General features: G+C 51.2%; 2 protein-coding genes and 1 pseudogene across 3 annotated transcripts in view; 1 reads left to right on the top strand and 2 right to left on the bottom strand.

Moving 5' to 3' along the window:
* LOC146421312 (uncharacterized) overlaps positions 1-8,342 on the top strand; it is a 107,251-nt gene extending 98,909 nt beyond the window's left edge. The window contains exons 3-4 of the mRNA XM_085047110.1: positions 6,421-6,624; positions 7,342-8,342. Of these exons, the coding sequence (XP_084903236.1) occupies positions 6,421-6,624; positions 7,342-8,109 (972 nt within the window). The 3' untranslated portion in view covers positions 8,110-8,342. The remainder of the gene's footprint in view (positions 1-6,420; positions 6,625-7,341) is intronic.
* LOC146421301 (uncharacterized) overlaps positions 1-12,676 on the bottom strand; it is a 167,787-nt pseudogene that overhangs the window by 50,033 nt on the left and 105,078 nt on the right. The gene's annotated exons all lie outside the window — the stretch shown is intronic.
* Positions 1-12,676, bottom strand: part of LOC146421311 (uncharacterized) — a 141,095-nt gene that overhangs the window by 119,801 nt on the left and 8,618 nt on the right. The window lies entirely within an intron of this gene.

Here is a 12,676-nt window from a genome sequence, read left to right as displayed (position 1 = left end):
CTTGCCCAAGGGCATCTTCCACAGCTAAATGGTTCTGGGTTGGGGTAAAGACCAAGATTTTGGGGTGGAAACCACCAAAAAGGATTCTTTCCTCCCACCCAACCACATGGATCCTCAGCAGGCACAGATATGTAAATCCGTTTCTTTCGGGCTTGGTCTTGTTTTCATTTCAGCCTTTCAATACACCTGAATTTGGGGTACAAATGAAGATATTGAGGTGAGACATGCGTCGGACACTGGGGACACAGCCATGGTGGGACGTTGGGGACACAGACAGGGAGTGGAAAGGCAGGCAGAGCTGTTCCCGTCCAAACCTGCACCCAAAAATCCCCAAATTCAGGGATTTCTCCCAGAAAAAAGCTGTCAGGAGCTTCCTGAATGGAGGGAAAGGGGCAATGGGACATTTAAAAGAGTGGAATTGGGTTTGACACCCCTGGAATTGGGTTTGGTCCTCCTGCAACTGGATTGGATTGACTGGGAATTGGGTTGGATTTACCTGGAATTTGCTTTGATCCACCTGGAACTGGATTTGGTTTACCTGGAATGGGGTTGACTCGACCTGGAATTGGGTTTGACCCCCCTGGAATTTCTTTTGACTCACCTGGAGCTGGGTTGGATCAATCTGGAATTCAGTTTGATTTACCTGGAATTGGGTTGGATTTACATTGGATTTACCCGTAAAGATTTTGTTGTTTGGGCTGATTATACTCAGGCTGTGCTCCAAAAACAAAAGGAAGCACTGATAATTCTGGCTCTGGGCTTGGGAGGTCCCAGGGATCTTTTGAATTATTCACTTCTGAGAGCCAAAATCTTTCCCAAGGTGTTCCACCATAATTCCCAGTGGCTCAGGGAGGAGTCACTGCCAATTTTGCTGAACAGATCAGTGATGTGAGCCAAGGATGGCCCAGCTGCTAGTGAGGAGTCACAGCCATGGAGCTGCTAAATCAGGATCCCAAAATTCACTGTGGGACAGAGCCTGAGGTCTGTGGGACACACGTGGGACAGAAGGGTTTGGGACACCAGAGGAGCCACTGACTGAGCTCAGTCCTGTTGTACAGTAGAACAGGAAATCACCTTTGAAATTCAAAATCCTGCTGTGCTTCTGTTGGGCTCCAAAATCAGAAACACTCCAAACAATCACAAGAAGTTTATTCTAGCCTGGCTATGTTTAAAGGCAAGCCTGACTGAGAACCCAGATTGGAAACAACACAGAAAGAAATAACTTGTTTTTGTCAACAGAAGATGCATTGCAGGATTTGCACTGACCACCCTGAATGAGGTTATTTAATCTAATGCTCTGCTCTGCCATGAGTTGTTTCAGCACAGAAGGACTAAATGGTTGCTTTAACATGGACATGGCAACTGAGGGACAGAAAAGTAAAGATCTGGAGGGATTGTAAGTGTGGTTTGCCTTAGTGCACTCTGAGCAGAGAGAGCTTTGTTATCAGCAGAGTTCATGTTGATCTAAGACTACAGGAAGTGCAAAACCAGCTGAAGTTTCTGTTCTGCACTGCAGAGCACAGCAGAGAGCCAAACAGGATGAAAATAATGAAATTACTTGGCTCCCAGGGCCAAAAACAGCTGCACAGAGGAGGAGCACACATTTTTGTTTCACAGATCACTCTACCAGTTATTAAACCACCATTCGACATGGTGCCAGAGATTGTCAGTGAACTGTGAAAAGTGTTAAATTCCAGACAGGTTCTGAGACAGGAATTTGCTCCAAAATGAAGAAGGAATAACTTTGTATCTGCAATTGGATACATTTTAAAAAGTGGTGTTGGGTATATTGTAATCGACAGGTTTCAAGTGATATTAGATACATTGTAATTGAAGATGGTTATATTGTAATTGAACTTGGATACACTGTAATTGCAACATCTGTCTGCTCTGGGTGTGTCATCATCCCACGGCAGAGTCCCTGTGACACTTTGTGCTGGGACTGCTCCAAAAAGACACAGAATCACACAAAAAACGGAGACTTGATCAAGAAGAGACAACAGAAATTTTCAGTTCCCCTAAAGGTGCTGGATAGAGCTTAAAGATTAGCGAGCAGAGAGATAAAAGGGGATAAAGGTGTGCAAACAGGATGATAAACATAGATGAAATCAGGGCAGGAACAGAGAAAGAGAATTACAGTGAGGTTGGGCAAGTTATGCAACGAGAAGCAATTTCGAGGAAAGCTGAGCTTTCCTCCAAACATCAGTGAGTGCAATCACCAGAAACCCCTTTAGATGTCCCTCCAGGACCACAAAAGGACTCTAAACAGGAGGTGGATGGATGGAAAGGAGCACGAGGAAAGGTTTATGAATTAGCCAGGAAGTGTTTAGTAATGAATATGTGTGATCCGGGTGGAACAAATACCCCATTCGGAAGTTTTACCCCACACATCAGATTAAAGAAGAGATCCTTGGGGTTTGTTCAGCACTGATAAAGAAAAAACGGCTGCTTTCAAATGCTTCAAATTAGAAGCATTGCTAGAAAGCTCATTTTCTGGCTGATTTTGGTAACCCCCTCAGGCTTCAGGGGAATCGCTGTCCTGCTCCAGCCTGGGGTCTCTCCCAGGGGACACAACCCCTCAGAAAAGGCTGCTCAGGCGGGGATCCACCACAGGCCCAAAAATCCCGAGGTTCTGCGGGGACTTCCCACCGCCTCTCTGAGGCATCTCCTGCTCCACCCTCTGGGCTCCTGCCGGGGCTGCAGGGAGGTTTCTGCTCCATCCCGGACTCACCCACAGCGGTTCCTTGGCCTCCTGCCCGACCCGGGACTTTCCGGAGCCATTGCGAACAGACATTTGGAAGGAAGATCCGCGGAGCGCCGCGTCCCTCAGGGAAACTCCGCCTACCGCACAAAGCCCGCCCCTCGCTCCCATTGGCTGATTTTCCTGCCCGAAGCCCGCCCCTGGAGCTCATTGGCTGATTCGCCGATTCAAAATCCCGCCCTAGCTTCGATTGGCTGATTCTGCCGCCACTCCTTGTTCTCGAACTCTGATTGGTCAGAACGCGGCTGAGGGACAATCCCGCCTTGTCCCCACATCGCTTTGATTTCCCCCAAAAAGCCAAAATCTCCCCAAACCCCTTGGGCTGAGCGGAAGAACGGACAGGGTTTGGGCAGAAAACTCCCAAATCGTTGTTCCCCAGGCTGGGAAGGACAAACGGAACCAAACTGATTTGGGAGCTCCCAGCAGCTCCTCTCTGCCGGCCCAGCTGAAGGCCTCGCTGGCTGCTGGAGGCTGCACGGGCAGACTGGGAGCACTGGGAGCACTGGGAAGAGGCTCTGGCTCGGCTGAAGCTCCCGGGCCAGGGGCAGCAGGGCAAGGGACACGAGCGACACAGGGAAGCTTCATAAGTATTTAATAAAAAAATAATAATTTTATAAAGAATACAAGAATAACAGCAACATGGGCGCTGTACATACTGATGGGTGTCACACAACAACATCTCACACACTCCTCTGAGTTGGAAGAGACCCACAAGGATCAAGTCCAACTCCTAAGGGAATGGCACCTGTAGGTTCCAATCACAACCCTGGCATTATTTTGCACTCTGCTCCCACAAAGGTCACATTACCATGGCAGCAGATGTTTCAAATCCGTATCCACAGTGTTGTATCAATATATACAACATTAGTGTATAAATACAATGTTAGAAGAACAGGTAGTTCGGTATCCAGAGTGTTATATTGATATATGCTAATATATATAAGGTTAGTGTGTAAATACAGTTTCAGAAGAACAGGTAGTTCTGTATCCACAGTATTATATCAAGATAGACAAGGTTAGTATATAAATACAATGTTAGAGGAACATGTAATTTTGTATCCAGAGTGTTACATTAATATATGCTAATATATATAAGGTCAGTGTACAAATACAGTTTTAGAAGAACATGTAGGTCTATACTCAGAGTGTTGTATTTTCATATATATGTACAAAGCTAGTGTGTAAAAACAATGTTAGAAGAACATGTAATTCTGTATCCAGAGTGTTATATTAATATATGGTAATATACATATAAGGTCAGTGTACAAATACAGTTTTAGAAGAACATGTAGGTCTATACGCAGAGTGTTATATTTTCGTATATAGATACAAGCTTAGTGTATAAATACACTGCAAGTGCTGGAAAAACATGTTTGAAATCCCTTTCCATATCAATATATATATAAAAGGTCACTGTAGAAACATGTAGTGCAAGAGAAACAGGAAGATTCCTGGAAAGGCTCCAGAGGGACACAGGAACACCCAGCCCAGGCAGCCACAGATCAGCTTCCACATCATCTCTTCTTCCTGCAGATTCATCTCCTTGAGATCAAACACTGAGGTGACTCTGCAAAGTGCACCGAGGTGACCCTGAGAGTCAGTGCAAGGCAGAAGCTGCAGCTGAGGAAGGAAATCCCCGTGCTGGGGGGAAGGAGAGGCTAAGCTGTGAGTGCTCAGCACAGAGAAGGTAATTCCTCCATCCCCAGTTACAGCTCAGTTTGGGCTCTGCTGCACAGACAGTGCAGGTGATCTGAGCAGGTTGTACTCCTAAACTTTCCCTCTCGCAGGAACACACACTCTCCATTGCCAAGGATCTTTAACCTGTAAGGAGGAGCAGAGAAAGAGGTTGTGCTTTGTCCTCCCCAGCAGGAGAAACAGTGCTGCTCACAAGGGACAGTCCCAGCAGCCCTGTGCCCCCAGGCCCTGCCTGTGCCCCCCAGGCCCTGCCTGTGCCCCCCAGGACTCACGAGGAGTTGAAGCTGCTGCCATCCACCCACTGCAGCCGCTGGCCCTGTCTGTGCAGCCCGAGCCAGTAATCAACATTCCTGCTGAGGTGGAACAGGAACTCCTGGCAAGGAGAGAGGAGCAAACAATGGACTCCTAGCCCAGGAGCTCCCCAGGGTCCCCTTGGCCTTCCCAAACCCCCCAAACCCCTCACTCACCATTTCCTTGTCAGTGAGCACAGCCAGGGAAGCCTCGAGCTCGGAGCACCGAGCCTTAGCCTGATCCCAGGAGAGACGATGCCTCGAGAGGAAGTAGCAGATCCCGTTGTACCCAACCCAGCCATGGGGACAGGCCAGCAGCACCCGAGCTGCAGGGTTAACTGGAGTAACTGGAGTCTCTCTGTGTATTCTCCCTGCAGAGGGAAATGGAGAAGAATGTCTGAGGATTCTCCCCTCAGGCAGCAGTGAGCCAGCAGTGCCCCGAGGGGTTGGGCTGAGGCTGCTGCTCCTCCCTTACCTGACACAGCAGCCAAGGACACCGCCAGAGCCACAACCAGGGCTAGGAGCACAACCAGCACCACGATAAACTTGAGGTGGGATCTGATCCTCTGGCCTGGAGCTGGAAAGAGCAGTTCGCTGTGAGGATGGAGCTGTCCTGAGCAGGCTCAGCCCTCACATCTCCCACCCTACGCCCAGGGAACACAGGAGGAACCCTCAGCCTGTGTGCGACTCACTGAGCTGGCAGCAGGAGAGACAGGGGATGGGGACAGAGCCAGGGACAAGGGACACAGACAGGGACAGGGGACAGCTACGGCTGAACTGCCCAGGCCCAGGCATGTCAGTCCCAGCAGAGCACCACGTCCCTTCCAGAGCCCTGGACACAGCCACACCCTGCCAGCCCTGTGCTCCTGGGCTCACACTGTCCCCTTCCTAGAGGCCACCCGTGAGGGTTCTTTTGAGTTCAGTCCTGGTTGCTGAAGTGCTGTGGACTTCCAGCAGCTCCTTCACACTCCAATCACACGGGGTCGTGTGTCCCCCCAGCCCTGCTGTCACTCTGACCCCCCCCGGCTGCTCCCAGTGCTCCCAGTAAAGCTTCCCAGTTGGCTCCGGTCGCGTTTCTTGGGGAGCACTGGGGAGGGACTTGGGGGGACCCCGCGGTGGGGCTGTGACTGGGGGGCAGACCTGACCCCGGGATGGATCGGGAATGGGGACCCCGTGTGTCCCCAAGTGTCACCCCGCTCTGGAGGCATTGGGAGGCAGCTGAACACCGACACGGCACACAGCGAACCCCAAAATAGGCGCTGAGACCCCCCTGAGCCCCCCAGACCCTCCAAACCCCATAGAAAAACAGCCCCGAAAAATAGCGCCGCGAAAATGAGCCAATGGGAGAAGGCGCTGAGCGATTCTGATCCAATCCGAGCTCGCGGCGCTGATGACTCTCCAGTTCCCAGGCAGACCCGCAGCGCCCAGCGCTCCCCACCCCAACCCCACCTGCGCCCCCCCCTCGCCCCCAGCGCTTCCCGCCAGCCCAATTTGGGGAGGGGGCGCGTGGGGGGCGCCCAGGCCTGGCCCGGAGCCCAGCGCTGCCCCAGCCCGACCTGCCCCGGCTCCATCCCGGCTCCTCCCGCGGGATGCGACGGCGTGGGGAAAAGGCGGGGAAAGGGTGGGCGCTGGGCTTGGGGGGAGGAGGAGAAGGGATGGAGGAGGAGGAGGAGGGATGAGGAAGGAGCGGGAGAAAGGCCGGAGATCCGAGGAGGAAGGAGGCGGGAGGAGGAAGGAGGAGGAGCCGCGGGAGCAGGAGGAGAGAGGAAGAGGAGAAGCAGGAAGAGGTTGGAGAGAGGAAGAGGAGGAGCAGCAGAAGCAGCGCGGAGCTCTTTGTCTGTCGCGGCCCCGGGAGCATCGGCGCCCCGCATGGCGCAGGTGAGGGGGAGGAGGAAGTCGCCCCAAATGTCTCGGGGGTCCCCGAGCGGCGTTTCTTCTCGGCGGGTGTTTGGAGCTCGCAGCTTCCGGGATTGAGCCCGAAATCTCGTGAAGGGTGGCTGGGAGGGTTTGATTGTGCGGGGGGAACGTTTGGATGTGGCGGAAGGGCAAAGCTGAGGCGCCAATGGGGCTTTGGGGGATATTTTGTGGGCTGCAGGTGGGCACGGCCCGGTGTCGGGGTGGGAGGGGGACATGGGGCATGGGGTCCCCCCGGGAGAGCGGTGGAGGGGAAGGGTGGGAGCCCCGGAGTGGGGTGAGCGGAGAGGGGCGATGGCGGAGCTGGGGGAGCCCCGGCAGGCTGGAGAGGGGGGAGCGTGGCTAAGGGGGAAGCCTGGGATCCCTGGAAGCGCGGAGCAGAGAATGAGGGGAGAAGGGACCCCTGGGACCCCCAAAGCCCCCGGATCATCCCTAAGCGGGACCTTGGAAAACAGGGGAGCACGGGAGCCACGGGAGCTGCATGAGTGCAGGGAAGGGAGACTCTGAGGAGACCAAAGTGAAAAGAGCAGAGAGGGGGAAATTCTGTGAAGCTTTTGAGGTGAATGGTGGTGGTTTTGGGGTTTTTATGGACACAAAACCGTGGGAGACTTGCAGAGCTGGAGCTGGGCAGGAGGAACCCCCAGGGCAAGGCGCTGAGCCCTTGTTTTTCCCCCAAAGCAGGATTTGTCATTGCCAAGGCGTGGCCGGATGGAGGAGGAGGAAAAGGCCCGGAGATGCAGCCAGAGCTCGGAGCTGGGGGAGAAGCCTGAGGGCAGAGAGAAGCCCCACAAGTGTGGGGAATGTGGGAAAAGCTTCAGGAGGAGATCTTACCTGATCCAGCACCAGAGGATCCACAGAGGAGAAAAGCCCTATGAGTGTGGGAAGTGTGGGAAGAGCTTCAGCCGGATGTCACACCTGATGCAGCACCAGGTGATCCACACTGGGGAAAAGCCCTATGATTGCGCAGAATGTGGGAAGAGCTTTAGCCACAGCTCCCACCTGTTTCAGCACAAAAAGGTCCACACGGGGGAGAGGCCCTATGAGTGTCCCAAGTGTGGGAAGAGGTTTCACACCAGCTCCAGTCTCCTCCGCCATGAGCGCATTCACACCCAGGAGAGGCCCTTCCGCTGCCCTGACTGTGGGAAGAGCTTCCAGCAAAACTCCCACCTCATCAGGCACCAAATGATCCACACAGGGGAAAAGCCCTACGAGTGTGGGAAGTGTAGGAAGAGCTTCATGCTGATGTCACACCTGATGGTGCACCAGGTGATCCACACTGGGGAAAAGCCTTATGAGTGTAGGGAGTGTGGGAAGAGCTTTGGATTGAAAACTAACCTGAATGTGCACCGCAGGATCCACACAGGGGAAAAGCCCTACAAGTGTGGGGAGTGTGGAAAAAGCTTCTCACAGAGCTCTACCTTGACTCGGCACCAGCAGATGCACCTGTGAGGGTATCCCTGCGAGTGTCCTGAGTGCAGGAAGAGCTTCATTGCTGCTCCAACTCCATCCCCAGCGGGAAGATCTGCAGTGGATAATCGCCAGTGACCCCGTTGGGCAGAATCCTGGTGACCCCCATTCCAGGTGATCCCCATCGGGTGGGGGGAAGGTGTTGCAGTGATTTCATTCCCTTCTCTTTTTGCTGCTGGGAGTTAGTCAGGAATAAATTTACTCTCTGTACTCAGGCTGTGTCTCTTGTGGGTTTTTGTTCCCTCCAGCCCTGCTGTCACTCTGCCCTCACCCTGCTCCTCCCATTTTTTCATATAAAGCTTTCCCGTTCAGCTTGTGCTTTTTATGTGGGGCAGCAGGGGGGCTGTGATGGGAGAACCCAATAGAAAAGGGCATGGAACTGTGGGTCTGCCTGGCATCTGGAGAGTCATCCACAGCGGGCAGTCTGACTGGCTGAAGGTTGCTCAGCACGTTCTCTGATTGGCTCATTTTCTCAGGGCTTCCTTTTCAGGGCTATTTTTCTATGGGGTTTGTGGGCCCTTAGGGGTGCTGGGGTGGCTCAGAGGGGTTTCAGCGCCTTTTGGGGTTTTCTGGGTGCTGTGTCGGGGTTCAGGTGCCTCCCAAAACTCCCCAGATTGGGGTGACACTTGGGGACACACAGGGGTCCCTATTCCCAATCCATCCCAGGACCAGCTCTGCCCCCCAGTCAAGGCCCCACCACGGGGTCCCCCCAAGTCCCTCCCCAGTGCCCCCCAATAAACACAGCCGGGGCCAACTAGGAAGCTTTATTGGGAATTCTGGGAGCAGCTGGGCAGGGTGAGAGTGACAGCAGGACTGGGGGGACACACAACTCCCCCAAAATCAGCGTGAGGACAGAGCGGGGGTCCCGGCCAGGCCTGAGGCCATGGGGAAACATCTGAAGAAAGTAGTAATAGGGAGAGGGATGACTGATCTTGTGCAATCTATAACAAGCGAGTGTAAAACCTGTTGCAAAAACAACCCTGACAAAAGCTAGAGAGTAGTGTTAGCAGTGACAAAGGCAGGTCATCTCCCGGGAGGTTACTGGCAAATAGGTTTTGCTGAAATGTCATAGAAGGAGGGATAAAAACATGTATTGGTATTGGTTGATATGTCCCGTGAATGGCCTGAAGCTTATCCCTGTCGCACCAATGCAGCAAAGGAAATAGTGAAAGCCTTGCTCAACCATATAATTCCAAGGTTTGGGGTTCCTTTGGGAATGTCATCAGATAGAAAACCACATTTTGTTGCAACCATGATCGGGGAAATTAGTAAGATTCTGGGACTCACTTGTGACTTGCACACACCATACATGCCCCAAGCAAGTGGCAAAGTTGAACATATGAATGGAACCCTCAAGGCCCAGACTGGTAAGATCTGTCAAGAAACATCCATGACATGGGTTCAGGCTTTGCCTATGGCCTTACTGAGGGCCCACATACAACCAAGGCAGAGGGACAGTGAAAGTCCCTATGAAAGCCTATATGGCAAACCATATCAGGTCCCACATATCCCGGGGGAAATTCACATGAGGGGAAAAATTGATTTACAGAAATACTTAACAGCTTTAAGCTTCACTTTACACAAGCTCCAGAGATTTGTCGTGCAGTCCAAAGCTATAGGATTGGACACCCCTGCTCACCCATTTCAGCCTGGAAACTGGGTCTGCATCAAGTGGTGGACCAGCGATCCCTTCCAAGCTAAGTGGAAGGGACCATTCCAAGTTTTGCTGACCTCCCAACTGCTGAAAAAGGCTGGGAAAAGACCGTGGATCCACTACTCCAGGGTGAAGAAAGCTTCTGCCCCTAAGACCATTGAAAACAGAGACTGATGCAAATCAAGATAATGTAATTTAAATGGTTCTTTACATGTCTGTTATTTGCCCAATTGGTAACCATGACTCAAGGCTTAGCCAAAAATTGCACAACATGGTGATCCAAAATGTATCCAGAGATTTTGATATGAGCAATTGCTAGATCTGCACCCAGTTACCACCTCTAGACAGATGTGATAACTGGCCATCGAAAATTAAAAAGGTTTGGAAGACATTGGGAAGGGGATTCAAATTCTACATGAAGTGGGTTCCAGAAATTACACCTTGAAATTCGGCCATATCTTCCACACTCTCACTTCATGGTTACCAAACAGGGCCTGAGTAAAAGAAGCATTTATAATACTTGTATTGTAGTTATTACCTTTGCTATAGCTGGTAATGTAAACCGGTGCTGTAGTTAGTAGTGTAGTGACTAGACAAGGTAAAGTCTTGTTAATCTCTAAAAAGAGGGGAAATGATGCCTGATGGGTTTTGTCTTTTCTCTTTATACCCTTTTATACATTTTTATACCCCTTTCCCTGTACCTTTCACTCTCTGTACCTTTCACTCCCTGTACCTCAGCCCTACATGTCTATAACCCTTGTACTCTGATATTTAGCCTAGTTTGGGCTTCTCTGGGGAAGAGGAAACATCCCTACTGTCTCAGAACTAGAGGCTCCAACCTTGGACAGAGCCTCCTCTCTGGAACATGTTTTTGTAGACTAAACTGTAGCCTCATTAAGGGAGGGATAATTAGAATAGAGGGACAATTAATTCATTTATTATGTTTCTTATTGGGGGATTTTAGGTAGATCTTCTAATTTGTAAGGCCCATTAAATTGTATATGTGTTGTACATGGTGTGCTCCTCGGCGTAATTCCACCTGTGACGAGAGTGCACCTGGGATCCTATTAAAACCAAGGGAATACCGTTTCCTTTTTCCCCTATACTGCTGTGTCTGCCTCTTATTTTACCAGCCTTTAAGGCATCAGTCCCACAATGTCCCCACCCAGGGCTGTGACCCCTCATGTCCCCGCCCATGTCTCAGTACAATGTCTTAATTTTAAACCCAAATTCAGGTGTTTGGAAGGGATGAAGAGAAATGAAAAGAAAACCAAGGGTGAAAGAAAAGGATTTATATGTCTGTGCTGGCTGAGGATCCACATGCTTGGGTAGGAGGGAGGAACCCTTCTTGGAGGTTTCCACCCCACTGTCTCCAAAATGTTGGTCTTTGCCCCAGTCCATCACCATTTTGCTGGGGAAATGGGCCACAGAAGATCAGAATAATGGAATCACTGAGGTTAGAAAAGATCTCCAAGGCCATCCAGTGTTCCTTGATGCCACAGGAGTGTAATGGTTTTACACTCCTGTGTAAAACCAAAACATCAGTAAAGTATTTTTAACATCTAGGAGAAATTTGGACCCCTCAGAAGCTGTTGTGGTAGGCCTGGAGAGGTGTCTGAGGGGTGGGGAGTGGCACAAAGATGGCTCCTGTGTGTCCTGAGTGCAAGTTCTGGAAGTTTTTACATCAAGTCCAGCAGAGCCAATCTCTGATGGTTCGGAAGGTGATGGACATGCTGCCCGCCAAGTTTGGGCCAATTACAGGTGCTGGTTACACATCTGTGAAAACATACTTAAGAAGAAATCAAAACAAAGCAGGTGCACACTTCTTTCACTTCTTTGCAGTTGGAGGAGGAGGAGGTGGAGGTGAAAATATGTGAAGGGAGAACAGCATGGAGACACCAAGGTGAGTGGAGAAGGTGGGGGAGGAGGTGCTCCAGGTGCCAGAGCTGAAAACTCTCTGCTAGCCATGGTGAAAGCTATGGGGGGAGCAGGAGGTTCCCCTGCAGCCCATGGAGTCCACAAGGATGCAGAAATCCACCCACAGCCCACGCCAGAGGAGCAGGTGGATACCTGGAGGAAGCTGTGATCCAGTGGGAGTCTCATTGAAAGAGTTCAAGCTGCAAAGGCCTTGCAAGGGAGAGAAAGGCCTTGCTCTTGGCATGGAAGCAGCCTGGCCTCGGCTCGGTAGAATCTGCACCTTATGGACAAGAGGACTCACACTGCAGCAGAATTCTGGTGAGATGTTGCTCGTGAGATCAGAGCCATGCCAAAGAAGTTCCCAGAGGACTGTCTCTCATGGGAGGGACCCCGTGTCTAAGTAGAGGACCCCTCTCCCTGGTTGGGCTGACCAGAGAACCCCTCTCACCCTGCCCCCTGTCTGTGTTGCTAGTTTGGAAAGAGGGAAGGGAGGTGAGTGCAGAAACTGGGTGGGGGGTGGGGGTGAGAGCAGAAAAACTGGAGAGAGAGAAAGAAACAAGTAGAGATAAAGAGTATCTGTAGTAGAAGAATTGTGGTGATGAATAGATTTAAGAATCTGCTCTGTGGACTGAGAAAAGACCCCACAACCTGCCTCCCTACCCGGGTTTGTTGATTATAAAGGAGGAAAGGGGGTGAATACTATAAGTTCATAATAGGGAGGGGGGGAGTGAACAAAACTGTATGGAAAGCTTATTTTTGCCTTGCATTTATCCTCCAACTCTGTTAGGTAATTAAATCACCTTTTTGCAACTTTAAGTGAAGCCTGTTTGCCTTTTTTCGGTGCGTCCTCCTACCAACCAGTGTCCTATCTCATTTGACTCATGAGATTAGTGTGTATTTTTATAGTTTTTTCTGTAGCAAGAGAGAGTCGAGGTGCCTGGCGTTTAGTCAGGGTCAAATCCCAACAAGGAGAAAAGG

This window comes from Lichenostomus cassidix, unplaced genomic scaffold, assembly GCF_008360975.1.
Source record: "Lichenostomus cassidix isolate B80296 unplaced genomic scaffold, HeHo_3.0 HiC_scaffold_33, whole genome shotgun sequence".
NCBI classification, from domain to species: domain Eukaryota; kingdom Metazoa; phylum Chordata; class Aves; order Passeriformes; family Meliphagidae; genus Lichenostomus; species Lichenostomus cassidix.
Note: the sequence above shows the minus strand (reverse complement) of the source record. Positions and strands in the feature narration are given on the sequence as shown.